At 35.0% G+C, this 22,655-nt stretch overlaps 1 protein-coding gene across 4 annotated transcripts in view; it reads right to left on the bottom strand.

Moving 5' to 3' along the window:
* The window catches only part of TET1 (tet methylcytosine dioxygenase 1), a 138,521-nt gene that overhangs the window by 9,618 nt on the left and 106,248 nt on the right, over positions 1 to 22,655 (bottom strand). For 2 of the 4 annotated variants that reach the window (XM_010852179.1, XM_010852180.1), the window contains exons 7-12: positions 15,749 to 15,960; positions 11,951 to 12,101; positions 11,519 to 11,605; positions 7,953 to 8,042; positions 6,234 to 6,371; positions 2,897 to 3,245 (exon numbers count right to left, since the gene is read on the bottom strand). In XM_010852179.1, coding sequence (XP_010850481.1) covers positions 2,897 to 3,245; positions 6,234 to 6,371; positions 7,953 to 8,042; positions 11,519 to 11,605; positions 11,951 to 12,101; positions 15,749 to 15,960 — 1,027 coding nt within the window. The remainder of the gene's footprint in view (positions 1 to 2,896; positions 3,246 to 6,233; positions 6,372 to 7,952; positions 8,043 to 11,518; positions 11,606 to 11,950; positions 12,102 to 15,748; positions 15,961 to 22,655) is intronic. The other 2 variants (XM_010852181.1, XM_010852182.1) reach the window with 2 other exon arrangements.

Below are 22,655 nucleotides of genomic sequence, written 5' to 3'. Positions count from 1 at the left end.
GATGGCAATGATGGTCAGTTTTGTTCTATTTAAAGTCTGACATATGCACACATTAAAAATTATAGGTGGTTTGGGTATGCTTTTTCATTCAATACATTTTTACTTAGAATTGATTACTTTGGAAATAATCATTTAAAAAGTCCACAAATTTAGCAGGATGTCCATTGTCTAAAATGGTACGATACTAGAAATGACCCTAATTGGCTATGAAGTAAATATTAAAACTATACATCAGAATGCAGTGCAGATGATAATATGGGGACAGCAGGTTTTCACTACCCAAAGAACTGTTTAGATACATTTTAGATATTGCATGATCAAATTTCTGAAAAAATTAAAGTAAGTAACAATTGATAAAGATTTCTAGATAGCAAAAGCATCATAACTGGCAAAGTTTATTGTTAAGCAAAAGGAAGTAACATAAATAAGCTATTTGTAACCTCAAAACAAGTGTATTTAAGCTGCATTTCTTTCTCACAAAGTAGGTAGCAATTTATTATGATGATGATATTGGCCAAAATGTGGGCCATCCACTCTGACATATCCATGCAAATCTCATATCAAATGGAAACATTTTTCTTGAGGACGTTCTCCTTTTCAGAAGTTCTAGCAAAATGCTTGAAAGGTGGAGCTTCCCTGGTGGCTCAGTGGTAGAGAACCTGCCTGTTCCTATCCATGGGTCGGGAAGATCCCTTGGACAAAGAAATGGAAACCCACTTCAGTATTCTGACCTGGGAAATCCCATGGACAGAGGAGCCTGGTGGGCTAGAGTTCATGGGGTCACAAAAGGAAAAAAAAAAAGTTTGAAAGGCAAAAGCAGTAGATCTTAAGAATCAAAAAACAGCAAAAGTAAAGTGGTGCTGTTTTAAAACAATAAAAAAAGAAGAAGAAAAAGCTCTCATGGGTTATATTACAAAAGAACAAGAAGTTATAGGGCAAATATTGTACATTTGGCTACTAATAGAGTACATATTTTAAAAGAATAACATGTAAAGATGCAATTGGGAAATGACAGAAAGGTGAAAATGTTATGACTGTCTTAAACAAGCAGCATGGAACCAGATATGTGAATCTTAAAATAAACCTAAGTATCTGTAAAGTGGAGCTACCAGCATAAAGGAATGATAATTCTTCCTCGCCTCTTCCCTAACTCTGTTGAATCTTTCCCAGTGTTATATAAAGTCTGCACTATCAGTTCTCTCATCTTAAAAAAAAACAAACAACTTTTCTTAAAAATACAAAAATCGAAGAAGTTAAAGAATACCTTGTAGCTCTGACTTTGAGTATCAGTTTAAATTCATAGTATTAGTTTTTTAGGCTCCCTAGAGGAATGGCTGATTTTAGATATGGGGCAGGATTATATAAGAGGAGCCTAGAACATCTTGTCAGCACAGAAAATTAAGGAAGTTATCAAAGACAATCAGGGTCACGACAAAAGAATCATCTTCTCTGAATAACACTCTTATTCAACTGCTTTCCTAACACCTCAACTTGAATGTCTGACAGGTATCTTGAACTTTTACCATGTCCAAAAGTGAGCTTCAGATTTCATCAGGGTAAACCTTTACACTTTTTTGGTCCACACTCCAGATTTAAATCTATCAGAAATCCCATTGATTCTACCTCAAAACATCTAGAATCAGACATTTCTCATGTCCTCCTCATTAGCCACTCTGATCCAAGCCTCATTGCCTCTTTTTTAAGTTGTTAATGGATAGCTTGTTTATCAACACCTTAATATTTCTCTGCCCCATCTGACTCTAGCTACAATCCAATAACTAGAATGTTATTTTTGAATCGGATCATAGCCCCTCTCTATGATGAAATATCCAGAAACCTTCCTCTCCCTCACAATACAGGCCAAAGTTTTACAGCAATCTACAAAGCCCAGGGTGAACTGCTCAGATGTCCCTCTTACCTCTCTGATCTCATATCCTGCTGTTCTACCCATTTCACACCTTGCTCCAACCATACATGTGCTCAGTCGTGTCTGACTCTTTGCAACCTCATGGACTGTATCCTGCCAGGCTCCTCTGCCCATGGAATTTTCCAAGAAAGAATACTGGAGCAGATTGCCATTTCCTATTCCAGAGGATCTTCCTGCCCCAGGGACTGAACCACATCTGTTGAGTCTCCTGCATTGGCAGGTGGATTTCTTACCACTGCGGTACCTGGGAAGCCCTCTGTGCGCCAATTATAATGGCTTTTTTGCTTATATCAAGTATTCAAGGTAAATTCCTCTCTCCTAAACTTTGCATTTGCCACGTCTGCTACCTGGAATGCTATTTCTCCAAATAAAAACATTGCGGATTCTCATATTCTTTAGGACTTTACACAAATTCCTCAGTCAATCCTTTTATGACAACCCTGTTCAAATGGAATTCTTTCAGAGCACTATCTCCCCTCTTATTCACTGCTACAGTACCTAGAACAGTCCAAAGTAGTGCTCAGTAATATTTATTGAATGAACTACTTAAACTGATGCTGAAGCTGACGAAGTAAGACTTCAAGGAAGTGATGTCATTTTATCTGTGTTGAGACAGCTTATTGGTTCACAATAGCTGGGGAACAAACAATAGGAACATGCTTTGGTTTTGTACTTTTTTTTAAGTATAAATAGAGGGGGAAAAAATACCAAGAAATACTGATAGGTCACTTTCTGGTTGACTTTTAATTCTGGTAAGAATATGGAAATATACTGTGTCTTCCTTTGAATTCTAAATGAACTATATAAAAATAATTAGCTAGTTGGATTGACTGGTATCTGATCTAAAGTTTTCTTTCATAATGCCTCATTCTCAAAAGAGTAGCAAAGATGAAGCTGCAAAGGCCAAGTGCAAATGCAACTGCCAATGGAAGTTTCGCACAGAAGATTATCAGAGTCCATAAACCTTACCTAAAAGGGGCAGTGATGAAGCCTTACTATTGTTTGCCATTGAATTATTCTTCCGCTTGATTCGAGGAATAAATTTCTTTTCCACAGCCCTTATCTTATGTGCCAGAACCTCTGTCATCATCGCTGCTCTCTTCTTCCCAGAACGAGGAACAGGTTGAGTAAATCGCATTCTTTTTCTCTGGCGGGGTGCAAGGACCATGATGGCCCCAGATTTGATCTTGGCTTCCATTCCTTCCCTTGATCCAAACTCATCTGTGTCTGAAAGTTTATAAAGAGGAAGCACATGCAGCTGCTCATCTTGAGGAATAACACCAAATGAGCGGTTATCTTCTCGTGTTAAAGTGCAGACCTGATAGGAAGAAAACATGAAATGGGAACCAGAGATCCTGCACATTCATCACAGTTATTCCTACCTTCTTAGTGATTCCTACCTATTTATTGTTGCCATTGTGAAAGGGAACTATTTTCAATTGGTTACTGTGATAAGTTAATTCATTTTGGAAAAATATTTTATATATCAAGTTACTCAATGCTATTCAATATGAGTAACTTATCAATTGTTTTTAAGCAGACCAGTGTAATTTTGAGTTGATTTTCTAAGTACATATTATATGTGTTTATGCATTTTATAATATTTTCAATATGAAGGCTTCTTTGTTCTATTCCATCTTGTTCCACAGTTAATAGTTACTGAATTGTTCACTATCATCATATTAAATAGCAATGAATAAAAGATATTACTTCAGGCTACAAATCACTCTATTTCTTACTATTTGAATAATGTCACATTCCTTGGTTAAAGGTGGCTAAATCATGAGGAATTTTCTAATTTGCTGTGATTTTCTCTATGATTTTTTTCACTTCTGCTTCTAAGTGAAATTCATCTACACATATATTACCCTGTCCTGTTTGTCAAGGTGAGTTTTTTTTCTCTTCTTCATTAAAAAATTTGGCAGATATTAATGAAGCAAAAGAAGCCCAGATTTCATTTTCTAACAGGACTTATATACTTTTAAAAATAAATTCGCTGAAATATTTTATCTGGATAAATAATTGTTCTGCTCCATTTTGATTTTAGTTAGGAGTATAACAGTAAGTCTGTCTTTTTCTTGGATGTAATATAGGACTTTTTAAGAAAACTTTGTCTTGGACTTCCCCAATGGTGCAGTGGATAAGAAGCCACCTGCCAATGTAGAGGACACCTTCTTCAATCCCTGGCCCAGGAAGATTCTAGACACCAAGCAGAAACTAAGCCCGTGTGCTTAGAGCCTATGCTCCACAACAAAAAAAGCCACTGCAATGAGAAGCCCACACTCTGCAATCAAGAACAGCCAATGACCATAACTAGAGAAAGCCAGCGCAAAGCAACAATGACCAGCACAGCCAAAAATCAATAAATTTTAAAAATAAAAATTTTGTCTTGAATATAGCCAATCTCAGCCTTCTCTTTACTTTATAAGTTATTTTTGAGGTGGGAGGGAGGTTCAACAGGAAAAGGACATATGTTTACTTATGGCTGATTCGTGTTGCTCTATGGCAGAAACCAACACAATATTGTAAAGCAATTATACTCCAATGGAAAAAAAATTTTTTTCTAAATTATTTCTATTCATTGTAGAGAAATGAAAATACAGGGAAATGTATGAAATTCCTGATGTTGACACATAAAATTATATTTATCATAAATTAATATTTTAATGGTAATTAATTTTCAAATGTCATTAAAGAGCCATCAAAAATATACCCAATGATCTCAAAACAAAAATTTATCCAATGATCTCATTATTTTTCATTAAAACATTTCTTCCACAACTAAGATCTCTTCCTAAGACAGCAAAGTATTTTAAGACTGGAAACTGCAAGATTTGATTTCTCCAAGTTGATAGAACTTGATGGATACAGATAATGAAGTATGTTAAAGGTTTTTAAAGTCACATGCCTTTCTAAACATCTACTGCCACATTTACCATCAAGGCCTGAAACACTGAACTCTTTACGGTGTAATTTGTTAATAATTTTAAAATAATAATCTTTAGAATTGGAATATTTCATTTATAAATGTTTACTTCAATTTATTTGGTCACAGGGAGACTAAGAAGGGGACAAAGACAAGAGCATAATTACAAAGACCAGGGAAATAAGGAGGAAGAAGAGTTGGCAGAAAACTTTCAGTTCACGTTTTCAGAGGTGGGGAAATCTAGCATCACGCCAAGTTCTAGGCATGTGCCTCATTGCATAAGCAATAAGAGGAGTGCAAAGAACAAGCACTGAATAATACATAAGAAGAGAAGGGGAACCAAAACTTAGTTTGATTCTCAACCTAATCTAACCTGATCACTAATAATTATCTCTAATGAAGGAACTCATGGAAAATGTACTAGCCAAGCAAGATGTTGAATTACTCTTCAGCTAAGATTCATCTGGATGGATTCGTAAAATTTCAACATTTGAAAATAACATTAGTCTCAGAGACCAGAGTCAACATCAGTGAAAAGGCATGATACACCAAAAAAGTTATTTTTGCTCCTTAATCTGTTGCTGATAGACTGCACAGACCAAAGAAGGAAGGAAGACTGCATTTTGATGGATCAGACGGTACACTTTCAATCAAAGTGGAACAATCATAGCTCTGTCTTCAAAGAGGCCAAACTGGTATAGTTCAGAAATAGAGGCAATCACTCTCTGTTTTACTGGGTAAGAAGATATCTACTTAAAGCAAACTCATTTCCCTTATAAAAGGACTATTGCATGATCTCTCCTGAGATCTTCTCCTTACTTCAAATATATTTTGATTGATTTCATGCTAGAAGCATGTGATTGTTTTCCATGGCTGTAAACATAACAACCACATATATGTGCAAATATTTCTTCTAAATATTCCTACAAACTAGTATTAAGAACCAACATTAAAATTTTGGCACACAGTTCCCTCACAAAACCCCTGAAATACAGGGGAATTCCTTGGTGGTCCAGTGGTTAAGACTCCACGTTTCCAGTGCAAGGGAGATGGGGTCCTATCCCTGGTCAGTGAACTAAGATCCTGCAGCCCGTGATGTGGGGCAACAAACAAACAAAAACCCATGAAGTACAGATGGCAAAAAAAGAAACATTAACTAGCTTAACTTCCTACCTACCAGTTTGATAGCCAAGAGTGGTAGCTTTGAATAACCATGTAGTCCTCCATCCCAACAAACCTACCACAATATATAATTTGAAACATTCAAAAAAATATTTCAGGCTGGTTCTATAACTTTTGGGGAGCACTGTTGATATCAGGATCTCAGCTTGAGACTATGTTGATGGAATCTTTAGAATTAAAAGCTACCCAGGTACATACCACTGTGCTCCCATTATTCATGTTGTGAATGTCCCTGTGGGGATGGGCACAGAAGTCTAGGCAAGCAGTGACCCCAGAGAAAGGACGACCTTCTTTCTTCCCAAGCCGACATTCTCGGGCAATATGTTCAAGCGCCACCTGAAGAGTAATGAATTACCCACAGTTTTAAGAGACAAAAAGAATCACCTTCAATAAAGATAAAAAATCACTTTATGACAAGTTTATAACTTAGTTACACTTATTATTTCAGAGATTTAGATTATCACAGTGATTGTGTAGTTTAGTAATATTCAAGGTAAAGAATTTGAGGCTATATGAATTAAAATGACAATCACTGAAGGCAACAGGAGGACACTGATACTTGGTGGCGGGTAAATAAGAAGAGTAGCCTGAAATATTTCATTAGGAGAAAAGACTAATATAGTGCTTTGATCATGCATCCAGTGTTCAAGGTCTATAACAACAGTATAGAAAGTCAATTTGTAACCGTTTAAAATGAAAGGTTAGAGAAGCACCCTGGTGGTCCAGTGGCTAAGACTCCAGGCTCCCAGTGCAGGGAGACCAGGTTTGATCCCTGGTCAGGGAATTATATCCTACATGCTGCAACTAAGACCAAAGATCCCATGTGCTGCAACCAGCACCCAGCCTAGCTAAATAAATAAATAAAATGGAATTGGAAAGAGACCTTGTTATTCATGATAATACAAATAAATATTTAATTTTTATCATATATTTTAAAAATATGCACCCCTGGTTATGTTTTTCATTTTTGTTTGTTTTTGGCATAGTTGCTCTGTTTGCAGGATCTTATTTCCCTGATCAGAGATAAACCTTTGCCCTCAGCAGTGAAAGTGAGGAATCTTAACCACTGGACCACCAAGGAATTCCCTGGTTACATTTAAAAGGTATTTTACACTTATTTCTACTTTGTCTGCTATATGATTTACCATTATTTTCTCCCAATGTATGGTTATCCTTTTCTTTTCTTTAAAAAATGTTTTCCCACCTCACTTTGATTGATTTTACTGACATACATAACATATGTAAGATTAAGGTGTACAATGTGATCACTAGATACATGTATATGTTACAAAATGATTACCATAATAAGGTTAAACATAATTACAATTTTTTGGTGTGTAGAGATAACATTTAAGACATAATTAAAACTTTTAAGTATAATACAATATTATTAAATATAACCAACAAGCTGTGCACCAGGTCTTATTTATCTTATTGCTGGGAGTTTGTACCCTGTGGCTAATATCTCCTGATCTCCCCCACTTCCTAATTGAATTAAATCTCATTGTGGATATTTAATTCAATTGCCATGAAAAGAAAGTGAAAGTGAAGTCGCTCAGTCCTTTCCTACTCTTTGCAACCCCAAGGACGGTAGCCTTCCAGAGTCCTCCGGCCCTGGGATTTTCCAGGCAAGAGTACTGGAGTGGGTTGCCATTTCCTTCTCCAGGGGATCTTCTCCACCCATGGATCAAACCCAGATCTCTTTTTTTGCAGGTAGACACTTTACCATCTGAGCCATCAGGGAAGTCCTCAATTGCCCTAATACTGTTTTAAAAAAACACTAGATAATTTTTAAAACTGTCAATAAAAGATCTACATTGAGGTAAAATTTGCAAAACAATTTCTGTTAACAAGGACATTGTTTAGATGTAAATTTCAACCATGTTTAAAAGCTCTATATAAGGTCCCAAAACATACCTGGTTTTGATAAGCAGCTGGAGCATACTGCTTATAAATTGGAGCTAATTCTGTAGCCAAACTCTGTAAATTATCTTCAAGGTTTTTTTCCTATAGGAAAAGACAGTCCATAAAAGTTGTTTCATAATTACATATGAGTGATGAATTTATATAACATATGAAAATGAATTATACCTCACTGCTGATATGTTCGTTATTGGTGCACAGTTCATACTTACCCTGATAAGCTACCAAAGAAAATGACATGATTGCTACCATAAATCTAAATTATTAGTCACTGTTATGCTTAGATTTAGTCTTTTGAAATTAGAAGTCTATGTTATCAGCTAATGAGAAATCTAACTGGTGTTAGAGGTAAGTTACAAAGCTGCTCATGTCACAACAAGAACCACATTTTATATTTATTCAATAGTAGAGGTCACTTGAAGTAAATCAAGACAACTTTCCTGGTGGCAAGTGGAGATGTGGAAGAATTCTCACAGTGAAACAAGGTTCTATAACAGAGATGGGAGAGCAACGCATATAAGGCACATACTGTGTATCAGATCCCCGTGCTAAGAGCTTCAAATATAATAAGTAGGCAATAGGCTGTCTAAATCCAGTGTTTTATTTTCTACACAGTAATGTCTACAAACTGAGGAAGATTTGATAGAACTGTGGAGAAGCCTTAACACTTTATCAAGATTCTGGGGTCTAATGATAGTAGAAACATGTAAGACTTTTTTCGAAGGACAACTGTCATGACAAGAGTAGTAAAAATGCCACTGATGACAGTATGAGGTATGGAGGAGAGGAAGGAGCCTTTAGTAACACTAGCTGGAAAAACATTGTGATAGTTTTTCAGAGATGATTGTATCCTAAATCAAATCAGAGATTGATAAATGATCAGTCACAAAAGACAAGTGATGAAGAACTGACAGCAATGAAGGGCTTCAGCGGTTTGAAGGTTTCTGTCTCATTTGTGATCTGGTAGATGAGGAAGGAAAACCTTCCTGAGGATCAGTTCACCTCTGGTATACAGCAAACTATTATAAAAACCAAAGCCACATAGCAATGTAGACATAGGAAGTTAATTCTTGAGTACTTTATAACAAGACCCAGTCTTGGCAACTGCAAAGCACCAGTGATAATCCTTTTAGTTTCCTACTCATTTCGGTTGGTGTGTTCATTGAAAAGGAAATTTATATACATAGGGTCTATATCTAAATTGCTCTCTTCTATTCATCTGTCTACTTATATATCTGTTACTTAATGTAGCTTAATAAATACAGTCAAGGAGGTCAGACCACTGACCAAAAAAAAAAAAAAATCCTTCCTGGCTATATTGACACATAATTTGAGGAAAACTTCAGAATTACTACTTAAATGGCTAGTTAAAAGACTTTATTACATTTTATTGCACTTGGATATTGGGTAGGGTAAATTGTGTTTTACTGCTAGAAGAATGTTACGAATCATTCAGTGTCACTAGTCAGGTTGGGCAATTTTTTATCTTATGAAGTAGCATTTCTTGTATACAAATGAAATAAAGCACGTAAATAGAAAAAATTAAAACATTTAAAGATGATTATTATTGAATGCAGGTTCTTTATCCATATTATAAAAATCCTTACTAACTGTTTCATTAGAGTAAGTGGGTGTATGGAGATTTCTTATTAGATCTTTACACAATGGGGCTCACACCCTACATCCCTCTGCCCTTCTCACCCTGTACCTTATCTCTCGGGTCATCATCTCCACATCAGTGCCTACAACTACCCACCTGCATCACATATTAACCCTGAGGTTCTTATTAATGACCAGACAGCCTCATTTGGATTTCTCTTAAGAATCTCCAAGCCAGGGCATCCAAACTGAATCGATAATCTGTCTTCTATAAACCTAGTCTTGTTTCACCACACCCTTTGTCAAGGAATAGCACCTAGTTTTAACAACCTGTCCAGAACTACTACTTATCATTTCTTCTCTCACAACCATATTCTAAGTCACTACTATCGCTTCTTTGGACTATTCTAAGGCAATGGCACCCCACTCCAGTACTCTTGCCTGGAAAATCCCATGGATGGAGGAGCCTGGTGGGCTGCAGTCCGTTGGCTTGCTAAGAGTCGGACACGACTGAGCGACTTCACTTCACTTCAATAGCTAGCCTATCTTGCTAAATGAACTCTTGGCCAACTCCAGTCCACAGAGCAGCCAGAGACATTCCATTAAAAAAAAAAAAGGTATCATTTTATTACTCTCTGCTTTAACATTCTTCAATGATCTTCCCATATTCTTAAAGGCCACTCTATGCACCTCACTTTCCCTAGCCTGCTGAGCCTCACACTGGTCTTTTCTCAGTTCCGGAAAAGAGGAATGCTTCTTCCTGTATTATAAACACTACATAAACATTACTCATTGTTAATAATAACCATAAGCAAAAACTGATCGTCCATTTATTATATGAGTGTTATAGAATATGGCAGCTTCATCAGATAATTATTTAGAAAAAAATTAACTTTAATTTTAAGGTTTATTTTAAGGAAGAATTCACATCTCATTATCCAATATTCTGATCTTTGAACATGTTACCTTCTCATTATCAGGTATTTTGTATGTCCTTTTAGTATAGTTTTCTCCCTAAAGGTCTGATAAACTTCTTGTTAGACTTCTTCTAAGGTATTTTATCTGCAAAAGACAGTGCTCTCTAGAGTGATTTCCCTCTTTTATTATAGTAGATGGGAACAAATAATTTTGATTAATCTTTAAAGGGATTATTTACTTATTCTGAGCTTTCCTGAAAGATGTTACGTTCCTTGTATTATAGATACAATTAGAGTAATTCCTGTTGCTTTATTTTGTGTTTCCTATTTATCTTATATCCCAATTAGATATTATCTTATATCTCAGTTACATTTTTTAAACTAACCTTGCTGACTGAAGAATGGGTTTTTTCCCACAACTAGTTCAAAGCTTATAAATTATATTTGTATTCATCTAAAAATTTTTAAATATACACTTCTCAAATACGTATTTCTGACAACATTTAGAGCAGTATTTTCCAAGCTGTGGGTCATGACTCTTTAGTGGGCTAAGAATTCAGTTTGGTAGCTCAAAACTAGAATTTAAAGAAATGAAATTTTATTTAAAAAATGTTTTGCTGCATCAGTGATCCTCAGCAATAACTATCAGATATTAACTTTTTAATATTTAAATATTATCTTTGTTATATGTAGTAAGGCTAAATGTTATTTTGTGATAGTTTTATCTATTCATTTCAAGATATATTTTTCCAAATAGTTACTTGTAGTATAAAATGTTTTTACACTCTTGGTCACAGCACAAAGCTTGAAAAACACTGATCTTGGAGTTAATCATTATCTAAATTCTCCCCACTCCAAACAAATCATAAAACATTGCCACACTTAATTTATATAGGTGCCCCACCCCCTCCCATTGCCTACCCACCCCTGATTTGAGAAGAGTATTGAATTATACTTATAGGTTGTTATTTCAATTAAAAAATGTAAGTACTCAACTTATTTAATTTAAACTTAACAATAAGGTTGACTAATTTCTTTGCTCACCATGGCCTCGTGTTCCGGACAGATTGGTTCCGGTTTCATATATCTTCTTTCTGGATTACGTCCTTTAGTAATTCTTTCATAGTAGTGCTGTGGGTAGTAAACTTACTGAGTCTTTGAAATGTTGGCAAATAGCTTTATTCATTGTTCCTACTTTGGCTGGGTATAAAATTCTAGGTTTTTTTTTAACAGTGAATTCTCTTTAGGGTGAGGGAAGGAGGGAGTCAGGGACAATTGGAATTTGGGTTGATAATTAAAGATTTTACCTACATTATTTAGAATTTTAAACTATTTTCTTATATATACATATACACACACATATAGTTACTATTTTGTCACTACGTTCTAATATTAATTTTTTACAATTTAAAAAAAATTTAAAGAAATGTACTTATATATTAATAGGTATAATTCATAAGTAAAAAGGACACTTACATGTAAGGGAGAACTTGGATCAATTCTAAATCTTCTAGGACTTGGGCTTCTACCAAATTTGCAGCCATTGAAATACATACTCCATGAACAGCCAAAAGAGAAGGAAGCTCCACAAGTCTCTGGATCAATTCCTTGACATGTACAGGTTCGACTGTAAGATGATAATTACAAGGGAATGAACTGATAATGTAGGATAATACCTCAAACAGAACATTTCAGGTTCATATATATATAGAAGCAAGGATGGATAATGAAATTATTTTAACATATCTATTTCATTACTTATTTTATCTAAGGTAGTGTTAACAACACTAAGCTAATAATACTTGAATGTAACTAAAGCTTCAATTAAAATGTTTGTTCAAGATTATAAATCCAATAAAAGGCAAGAAACCATACAGATCTGGAATATATATAACCTTGTTTGATTTGGAGATATCCAAGGTAAGAAATAAAAAGCCTGGATTTTAATCATAGATCAGTTTCCTATCAGAATTTGAAAATTATAGCACCTCATTGGACTTAAAAATACATTTTTGAAAAATGATAAATAAAAGAATATAGAAATTTGATTTTGATCAAAACTATATTTGATTGTGAAAGTCAGGAAAATGCTGAATATGAAGAAGGAATAGTTCAATTATTCTAATTTTCACAAAGATAAAACATATACTTTAAAGGGAGCAAAAGATTACAATTACTTGAAAAGAAAAAAAATAAGATACAAAGAGTATCAAAGAAGAGAAACTTTAAATTGCAGAATTTCAAAGAAGTCAAAAAAGTAGAAAAATGTACTGTGTTTAGTCGCTCCATCACGCCCAACTCTTTGTGACCCCATGGACTGTAGGCCACCAAGCTCCTCTGTCCATTGGGATTCTCCAGGTAAGAATACTGGAGTGGGTTGCCATGCCTTCTTCCAGAGGATTTTCCCAACCCAGGGATCAAACCCAGGTATCCTGCACTGCAAGCGGATTCTTTACGTCTGAACCACCAGGAAAACAGGAATACTGGCTTCCCTGAGGATCTCCCAGGGATCTTCCCGAACTGAGAATGTAGTTTAGCTATTAACTATGAGACCTAAAATCGTCTCCTAAATAGTCAACATCACCAATGATGAGACAAAAAGACTTTAATATAGCTCTTAATATTATGAACCGAGTGTAGTATTCTTGCCAATAATTCCTGAATTGAATTGAATCAGGAAGACAATCAAAAATTGAGCAACAGTTTGCAAAATTACCTTGTCCCTTTCAAAAACACAGTGCTATGAAACACTGAAAAAATATATATAAAAGTACCAAGGAACCCAAAAGACAAAATAACTTATTCCATCAAAGCCTGGGTGGGAGAAAATTAGTATGCAGTACCTCATAGGAAAGTAGATGATATTTGAATTAGAGAATAGCATTTTATCCAAGTGAAATAGCCTGGTTTTGATAATTGTACTGGTACCTGGTACCTGATTTTGATAATTGTACTGATAATTGTACTGTACCTCATTCTCTGAAGTATTATTTAGAACTAAAAGTTTGCAACTACTTCACAAATTATCCAGAAGAAAGTATAGAAAAGAGCAGTAATGATAATGACATGTAAGCTTATGTGTATTGTGTGATTATTTGTGGAATTAGAAATAATGATGCCACAAATAGGTAAGGTAAGGGGTATATAAGAATTCATTGAAGTATTCTTGCCTCATTTCTGCAACTATAAATTAAAAAAAATAGGCTTGATCTACATTGAGTAAAATAGCATAAAACTTATTTATGAATTATTGGGAAAAATAAGCTTATATGTACACAATTTACAACAGTTTCTTTATATTAGAGGTATTACTATTATTATGAAGCCACATAATAAAGTAGATATATTAAAATTATATATACATATTTATTGGTATTAGAAAAATAATAAAAAGCATAATGAAATGATTTTAAGCATTAAAAAAGTACTCTGGAAGATATACAAACAATCCTATGAGGAGGTTAGAGAGGGGATATTTTATAATTTGTATAACAACATTTCTTTTTTAAAAAAAGAGAACTTTTTGAGGAAAATCATACAAAACACTGTTGAAGAACACAAACACTTGAACAAATGAAAAGAAAAATCTTTTAATGGGATTGTAAGATTCAATATCAGAATAATGTCAGTTTATTCTAATTTAATCTAATCCCATTAAAAATACCATTAGATTTATCTTAAAACTAGACAAATTGATTATGAAGTTCATTTGAAAGCAGAAACATTTTTTAAAAAGCCTTGAAAAAACAAGAATGGTGAGCTAGTATAATGCCTCTATAATATACAGAATTCATAAGAAAAAGGATTTGATTTTTGTATAAACTTGGTATTTTGAGTCAAGGGGGAAAGAGGAACTCTTTAGCAAGTAGAGTTGTGATAAAAGGAAAAAAGAATAGAAATGGATCCCTTCTTCTCACTTCTGTCCAGCATAAATCTTAAATGATTTCTGTTTTAAAAATTTCTGATTTCAACAAGAAATAAAAGAAAATATGGGTGAATTATTCTAGAGCTCATGTGAAAGAAAAATGGTCTTAAATATCACAAAAAATTCAGATACAGTAAGGGAAAAGAGATATAATAAGTTACATTAAAAAAAAGTCCCTGAGACTGCAAGGAGATCCAACCTATCAGTCCTAAAGGAAATCAATCCTGAATATTCATTAGAAGGACTGATGCTGAAGGTGAAACTCCAATACTTGGCCACATGATGCAAAGAACTGACTCATTTGAAAAGACCCTGATGCTGGGAAAGATTGAAGGTGGGAGGAGAAGGGAACAGCAGAAGATGAGATGGTTGGATGGCGTCACCAACTGAATGGACATGAATTTTGAGTCAACTCCGGGAGTTGGTGAAAGACAGGGGGGCCTGGCGTGCTGCAGTCCATAGTGTTACAAAGAGTCAGACACAACTGAGCGACTGAACTGAACTGAACATACAAAACAAAGTCAATTTGCTGTACAGTTGAAATGAACAAATATTGTGAATCAACCATACTTCAATGAAATTAAAAAACTAAAACACAAACGGCAGATGCTCTTACCATATGAAAAAATATTCAGTCATAATATGAAATATGCAAATCAAAAGAAATTGAAGACATTTATCGGAGAAGGCAATGGCAACCCACTCCAGTACTTTTGCCTGGAGAATCCCATGGACGGAGGAACCTGATAGGCTATATAGTCCATGGGGTCGCGAAGAGCCGGTCGGACACGACTGAGCGACTTCACTTTCACTTTTCACTTTCACGCATTGGAGAAGGAAATGGCAACCCATTCCAGTGTTCTTGCCTGGAGAATCCCAGGGACAGAGGAGCCTGGTGGGCTGCCGTCTATGGCGTCGCACAGAGTCGGAACGACTGACGCGACTTAGCAGCAGCAGCATCCCCTATTAAATGGGCAAAATTCAAGTTTGACTACAATGAAAGCTATAGAAAAATGGATATTCTTTTACACTGCTAGAGAAAAATGGAAAATGGTACAATTCCTATGGAGAAGCTGATCCTTTATAGAAAAATCTCTCTCTTTCAGACTCCAGGGCTAAGAAGGATCAGGTGTCAAAACGGAAACAAGGGAAGAATTAAAGAGAATATCCTAAAATGGCCTTAACTCACTATGAAATAAAGTCTCCCTTCTAAGCAATGTTCGTTCTTTTCAGTTGCATAATACCTAAAATTCTGTTCTCACCTATAATATATATATGTCTATTACTTGGTAGTCAATTTAACAAGATATAAAACTGATGTTAAAACAGTACAAAACAGATTTGATTACTTTTCATTGAGCGTGCATCTTCGGTCTGTGGGATGACCATTGTATGACTTGAGACTCTCGGTAAGCTGTGAGTACAATTTGTCAGCCATCGGGAGAGGAATGCCGTCCCATACCATGATGAGCACCACCATCACAGCTGTTGGGCAGTGGTGGCCTGTACGCTGTCGAACCAGACAAAGAACTTTCTCTTCGTCGCTGCTTCTTCTTAAAACCTGCCAAAACAGAATGTATACATTTATGGAAAACAAGAAACCTAATGTCAAACGCAGTGGATATTGCTTTTAAAGCGCTTCATCACTACATTCTAGTTTTTTAAACTTACTATTTCTTAAAGAATTGACGCCTATTAGGCCTTTAGCTGTTAGACTAGCTGCCTCCAAACAACTCATCACGGGGTATCCAAGGTTACTTGACTAACAAACAGGCTGAACAGAAATCTGTGGAAACAGTTTGTGTTTTATTTCACTGTTAACACAGTATTGCAAAACAGACAACAGAGAATCCCATGGAAAAGAGCCTAATTAACTCATCTGCTCTTCCATAATTGTCACAATAGGACAAATCTAGCTAAATGGAAATAACCTAGTACTCCCAACATTAAAAATAAACTCTGAGCACTGATATTTAGCATCTGAGAAAAATTGTGGATATTTGCCTTGGGCAAATGGTTTTGCCATATAAAAAACAATTCATATGTACATAAAGCAATATTCCTGCAATTTTTTTCCATGCTGCCACAGATAGTTATCATACCCATCTTAAGATTAAGATGTTCCAGCTGACAGACAATACAAATTATAAGTAATTTTGAATTTATCTTACACTGCATCATACACATGGGTAGCTAAAAAAAGATTCATAAGTATTTAAAATACTGTCCAGTGGTCCTAGTGTTTACTTTTGTTAATTACATTTAATTACTATGCTTAAAACTCCTTCCATATATCACATATTACAGACAGACTAATTAGATCAATCAGTATGTACTCAGTAAATGATGAAACTGCCCACCCCTGTGACGACAATGGAGCACCCAATAGCATAATTAATATTCCATTTTTGTTGCTATAATATTACAAAAACTTGAGATGAAACTTCTTAAGATGTTAGTTACCCAATATCACTTTCTTCTGTCACTCCAGATGGTTAACAATCATTGCTACCAAGGCATCCCTTGAGTAGAGTTGGCTTTAGGACCTTCCCCCTAAACACAATTATTTACATTAAAAAAATTTTCTATGTTTTTATGTCCTTTTACAGCCAAAAAATACATTTGCTTCCAAATAAGCTCAAATGCAAAATGATATTGTATCAAACAAAGTCACACCAGATAAACTTCATGCTGTCAAACCAAAAAGTTATAGTGATAGAGTCTTTGTGTAGGAAATGCTAAAATGCTATTTATTCATTGTATTCATGCCTTTTCTAGATCTGTCATAGCTCTTTCAGTGAATAAAAGAAAATTAAGCAAAATGAGTCTGTAAAAGTTTCAATAAGCTGCTTAAGTATCACTATCTTATGGATATTTATGTTCACTCAAAATTCATATAATGAATGCCAAATCTAAACAATGGTATCAATAGAGCCTTTGGGAGATGCAGATGATTAGGTCATGAGGAGGAAGCCCTCACTAATGGCATCAGTGTTCTTATAAAAGAGACCCCTTTGTCTCTTTAGCTTCTTCTACCATTTGAAGACACAGGGAGAAAAAGGACCCACCAATCATGCTGGCACCCTGATCCTCAACTTAAAAACCACAGAACTGTGAGAACTGAATTTGCTGTTTATAAGCCATCCATTCTGGTATTTTCTCTAGTACTCTAATCAGAGTAGGACAAATGTTAAACTTCTATGAAATGTTTGAAAATTATAGAAATATTATTGAAAGAAATTAAAGAAGACCTAAATAAATGGATATACTATTTTCATGGAATAGTAATTATTATAATGATGTTAATTTCCCCAAAGTTTGTTGCTAGATTTGATACAATTCCAATCAAAGCCCTACTAGAATTAGTTTTGTTTGGGCATGGAAATGGACAAAGGTTTTGCAAAGTTTATATGGAAATGCAAAGGACCAAGAAGTGGAAAAAAAGGAACAAAGACAGAAAAAATGATTAATCAAGTATCAAGACTGATTGCAAAGATATGATAATTAAAACAGTTTAGTATTGGTGCAATAACAGATAAGGAGATCAATGGAATAAAACAGAATGCAGGAGAGCCATATATATGTGGTCACTTGACTATGACAAATGATACTGCAGTCCAATGCAAAAAGTAATCTTTTCCACAAACTGTAGTGGACAGACATCCATATGGGGGGAAAAAATGAATCTTGATGCCTAATTCACACCAGTAACAAATTATACTGTGGATCTAATAAGTTTTTAGAAGAAAATACCTTCATGACCTTGGAGTGGCTATAATATTTTAAAACAGATCACCAAATTTAATAATTCTAAAGGAAAATGTTAAGAAATTGGAATATACTAAGAACTCCTGTTTATCATAAATATTAACTAATAAAGGATTAAGAAAGCATAAAAGCAATCAGTACAATGGGAGACATATCTGAAATATATATAAACAACAAACTATTTTTACCCAAAATATATAAAGAACTTCCTCAAATGAGCAATAAAAGCAAAACAGAAAATTGGCCAAGAAAGTTAAACAAACAAACACAACATCCAAACAGATGATGAGCATATGAAAATATGCTCAACATTATTAGTCATCTAAGCACTACATATGTGAATGGGGTTTTAAAATGGTTTAACTGCCAAGCAAAACAGTATGAAGTTCCTCAAAAAATTAAAAATAGAACCAGCAGTCATATGATCCAGCAATCCCACTTCTGAATATATACCAGAAAGAAATGAAAATAAAGTCTGAAACAAATCTTTGCATTCCCATGTCCATTTCATCACTATTCACAAGAGCCCTGAGGTAAAAGTGATACCCAAATGGTCATCAATAGATGAAAGGATAAACAAAATATTGTATATGCACACAAAGAATAGACACAAAAAGGAAGGAAATCCTGTCACACACTGCAAATGAATGAACCTTGAGGACATAATTCAAAATGAAATAAAACAGTCATGAAAAAGCAAACATTTTAGGAGTTATCTAAAGTAGTCAAATTCATAGAAACATAAACTAGAATGGTGTTAGGGGCAAGGGTGATAGACAAATAGAGAATTGTTTAATGGGGACAGAATTTCTTATTCGCAAGAAAATGTCTGGGAGATCTGTTTCAGAACAATGTGAATATATAATACTACTGAACTGTACACTCAAAAATGATTAAGATGGTACATTTTTTATTATTGCTATTTTACCACAATTTTTTTTTAAAAAAAAAGGAAAGGAAAGGAATGAAAAAGAAAATGTCATGTTGAGAAAGATGTACATTATTGCAACTTGTACATTATTCATGAGAATGCAAAAACAGATAACCATTTTGGAAAACTGTATTGACCCAAGCTGCACATAGGCAACACCCCCACTATCTCCTAGCAATTCCACTTCTAGGTATAAAACAAACAGAAATATATTTTTGTATTTCCCAAAGACAGCACCACTATTCATGACTACCTCAAACTGATAACAACACAAACATTAATCACCAGAGAACAGCTCAATAAGATGAGAATTCTCTAACAATGCTTAGTCTCACAATTATACTGCTATGAGATAGTTGATATATGCAGAAGACCACATACTGCAAGACTGCATTTACATAAGGTTCAAATTAGACAGGATTAATCAATAACAGTAGGGGGCAGGAGAGTGATTCAGAGGGGCAAGTAATATTGACTGCTGGTTACACAAGTTTGTGCACTTTAGAAAACTTGTGATTGAAGAATTTCTGAAGTCTTCTGCATGTATGTTATACTAAAATAATGTACTTAAATCTAAATTTAAAACAAAAACCCAAAACTGCTTAGTCACTTACTGGCTCATGACACTGTAGCAAGTTTCTTAACTTTGCTATAGTAGCACAGACATAGGATCTAATAAATATTAGCCACTAACTTTTTTTGCTTTTTTAATGCATACTTGGCTCCTGAGAACAGAACTCAGCTCATGGAAGACTCTCATTAAATATTTGTTGAACGAATGGTTAAAAACCACAAAAACCCAATGTGGTTGGATTTTATAAAACTTTCAAAAACAAGTTATGCTATTAATAAGACAGAATCTCTCATTTCAGAAACAGTCCAACAAACAGTCCAAATTTTAAAACATTTGGCAAAAATCACATTTTTTGGTAACTGGAACAAAATATTAATTGGTGAGTGGTTGAAGCCAGGGTCTCACAACAGATTCACTTTACTTTTTATTTATTTACCGTGGCCAAGCACCATGTGGGATCTTAGTTCTCTGTCTAGGGATGGAATCCTGTGCCACCTGCATTGGAAGCATGGAATCTTAATGACTGGACCTCCAAGGGAGTCCCCAGAATCACTTTAGATGGTAAATGATGTGTCCAAAATCTGAGTAATGTAATGTTCATGACTACTGTCCTGTCATTTTTAATAGTCTTATTTTATGACATGCAAGTGTTATATCTTATGAAACATCATACATTCTTTTAGTACTTGTGCTAAAAACATACCCCATACTGAATACTGCCACTTCCCTTTCACTTCTCACTTCCATGCATTGGAGAAGGAAACGGCAACCCACTCCAGTGTTCTTGCCTGGAGAATCCCAGGGACGGGGGAGCCTGGTGGGCTGCCGTCTATGGGGTCGCACAGAGTCGGACACGACTGAAGTGACTTAGCAGCAGCAGCAGCAGCCATTTCCTACTCCAGGGGATCTTCCTGACCCAGGGATTAAACCAGCGTCTCTTGAGTCTCCTGTATTGGCGGGCGGATTCTTTACCACTGCACCACCTGGAAAGCCCTCATGGATATTACCCTTCGTAAAAAACTGAAAAAATAGTTTGCCACCAGAAATAAGCTAGTATTGGATTGGCAAAAAAAAAAAAAAAAAAAAAATCATTCAGGTTTATCTGTAAGATTACATGGAAAAACCTGAAAGAACTTTTTTGGCCAAGCCAATACAATGGCAATTCTAAGATTTTTGGAAAACCGGTCTACAAAGTAAAGGTGTTATTCAAGGAAGAATTCTGCCACTTGCAGTCATATCAAGTGGACCCTGTGATTATAAACCTCCCTTCATTAAATTAATATACATAATTGGTTCAATTTCTGAGATAACTTCTTGCTCAGTTTTTAAGATGTAGCTCAAAGGTCAACAGCTCATTAAAGTCCTTCCTGTACCCACCAAAAGTTGCTCTCAGCTACTTCCATCTCTGCTCCCTCTAAAAGCCATTCTCAAGCAGGCGAGTGATAGGGGATTAACTAGCACACATGTAGTCATGAACAAGATCACCTAAGAGGGTATATTATAGACAGCCTGACTTGAGCAGGTGAAGAGTGATGGGGGAGACCTGTTTTTCCCCTAGAAACCAGGCGAAACTTCCCAGAAGAGGGAGTAGAACCAATAGTTTGAACTGCTTCAGAAAGGTTCTGAGGATTTAGACTTTCTTTGGCAGATAAAGTATCAGTAGTAATCATTGGGATAGTGCTGAATAGCTCCAGAAGTGGCGATAAAAGATCAGTCTGATGATCATTAGGAAAAGATTTCCTAGCTATTTCTATGATGGAGTCTCCTTCTTCTGGATTATCAATTATTCTGCTTCAATAGCCTATCTATGTACAGCTCTGAAATGCACATTCTAAACTATTTCTGTTAACTTGGTCTGGATGGGATAACCTATTTAAATTCTAAACTGTGAGCTTTTGAGGCATGATAGACCATGATCAAGAATAATAATCTCAGATAGTCTAAATAACCTCTGACCATCTAGTAGGTTTAAGGCCACTCTGGAGAGAGAAGACTGCTCTGAGAAACAAAGTTACTGTTGTAATTTATGAGAAAGCAGCTGTAGGTAACAATTTTTTTATATTCTTAAGACATAGAAGAAAACAAAAAATATGGAAAGAAAAATCTCAAAAATGGAGGGCAGTTTCTACATAGCAGTCAAGCTTGACTTCTAGCCATAGTACATTTACATGGGTAATAGAATTACTTAAGTAGTTTTTTATTCCCCTGACTCCAAAATCCAGAGAATTATATACACACTCTTGCTTTGCACAAACAATAAAATAATAATAATGTTGATGAATAGTATGCTTGCATTTAATTATCTTCCATTATAATCATTGGAGAAGGAAATGGCAACCCACTCCAGTGTTCTTGCCTGGAGAATCCCAGGGACGGGGGAGCCTGGTGGGCTGCCGTCTGTGGGGTCACACAGAGTCGGACACGACTGAAGTGACTTAGCAGCAGCAGCATAATCATTAATTTACCTTATAGTATAGCCTAATAATTATATAACTGTTCTTTTGGAAACACAGCATCGTGTTTGTTGGGTCAGAATTACAACATTTACTGGTACCTGCAGATATCTGAACAAAGGCTAATCAAACTATTGTTTCTGAAAACTAGAATTAAAGGTGATTTTTAAAACATACTTTAAAAACAAGTATTATTATAATTGGGAGACAATTATTTTTTATACATTTGAGTCCTCCTAGGAAACTCAACAGAGGGCTTCCCTGTGGCTCAGACGGTAAGTAAACTCCAGAGAAGCAAAACTTTACTGGATTTTTAAAGAGAATAACACAGGTGGCTACTTATAAATTTTGAAGACTCAAAGGTTTAATATATACCAGCAATAATCAAATAGAAATTTGGTTTACAGCTTCAATTAAACATTAAATTAAATATAGCTGTGAGGATTATCTTAAGGGAAATGCATGTAAGTAAATCTTAATTAAGTTGTTCCTAGATGGAAGGTCAGACATTAAAAGATTTTTTAGTCACC

Source organism: Bison bison, unplaced genomic scaffold (genome assembly GCF_000754665.1).
Source record: "Bison bison bison isolate TAMUID 2011002044 unplaced genomic scaffold, Bison_UMD1.0 scf7180017864309, whole genome shotgun sequence".
Taxonomy (NCBI): Eukaryota; Metazoa; Chordata; class Mammalia; order Artiodactyla; family Bovidae; genus Bison; species Bison bison.
The sequence above is the reverse complement of the archived record's forward strand: the minus strand, read 5'-3'. Positions and strand labels throughout refer to the sequence as shown.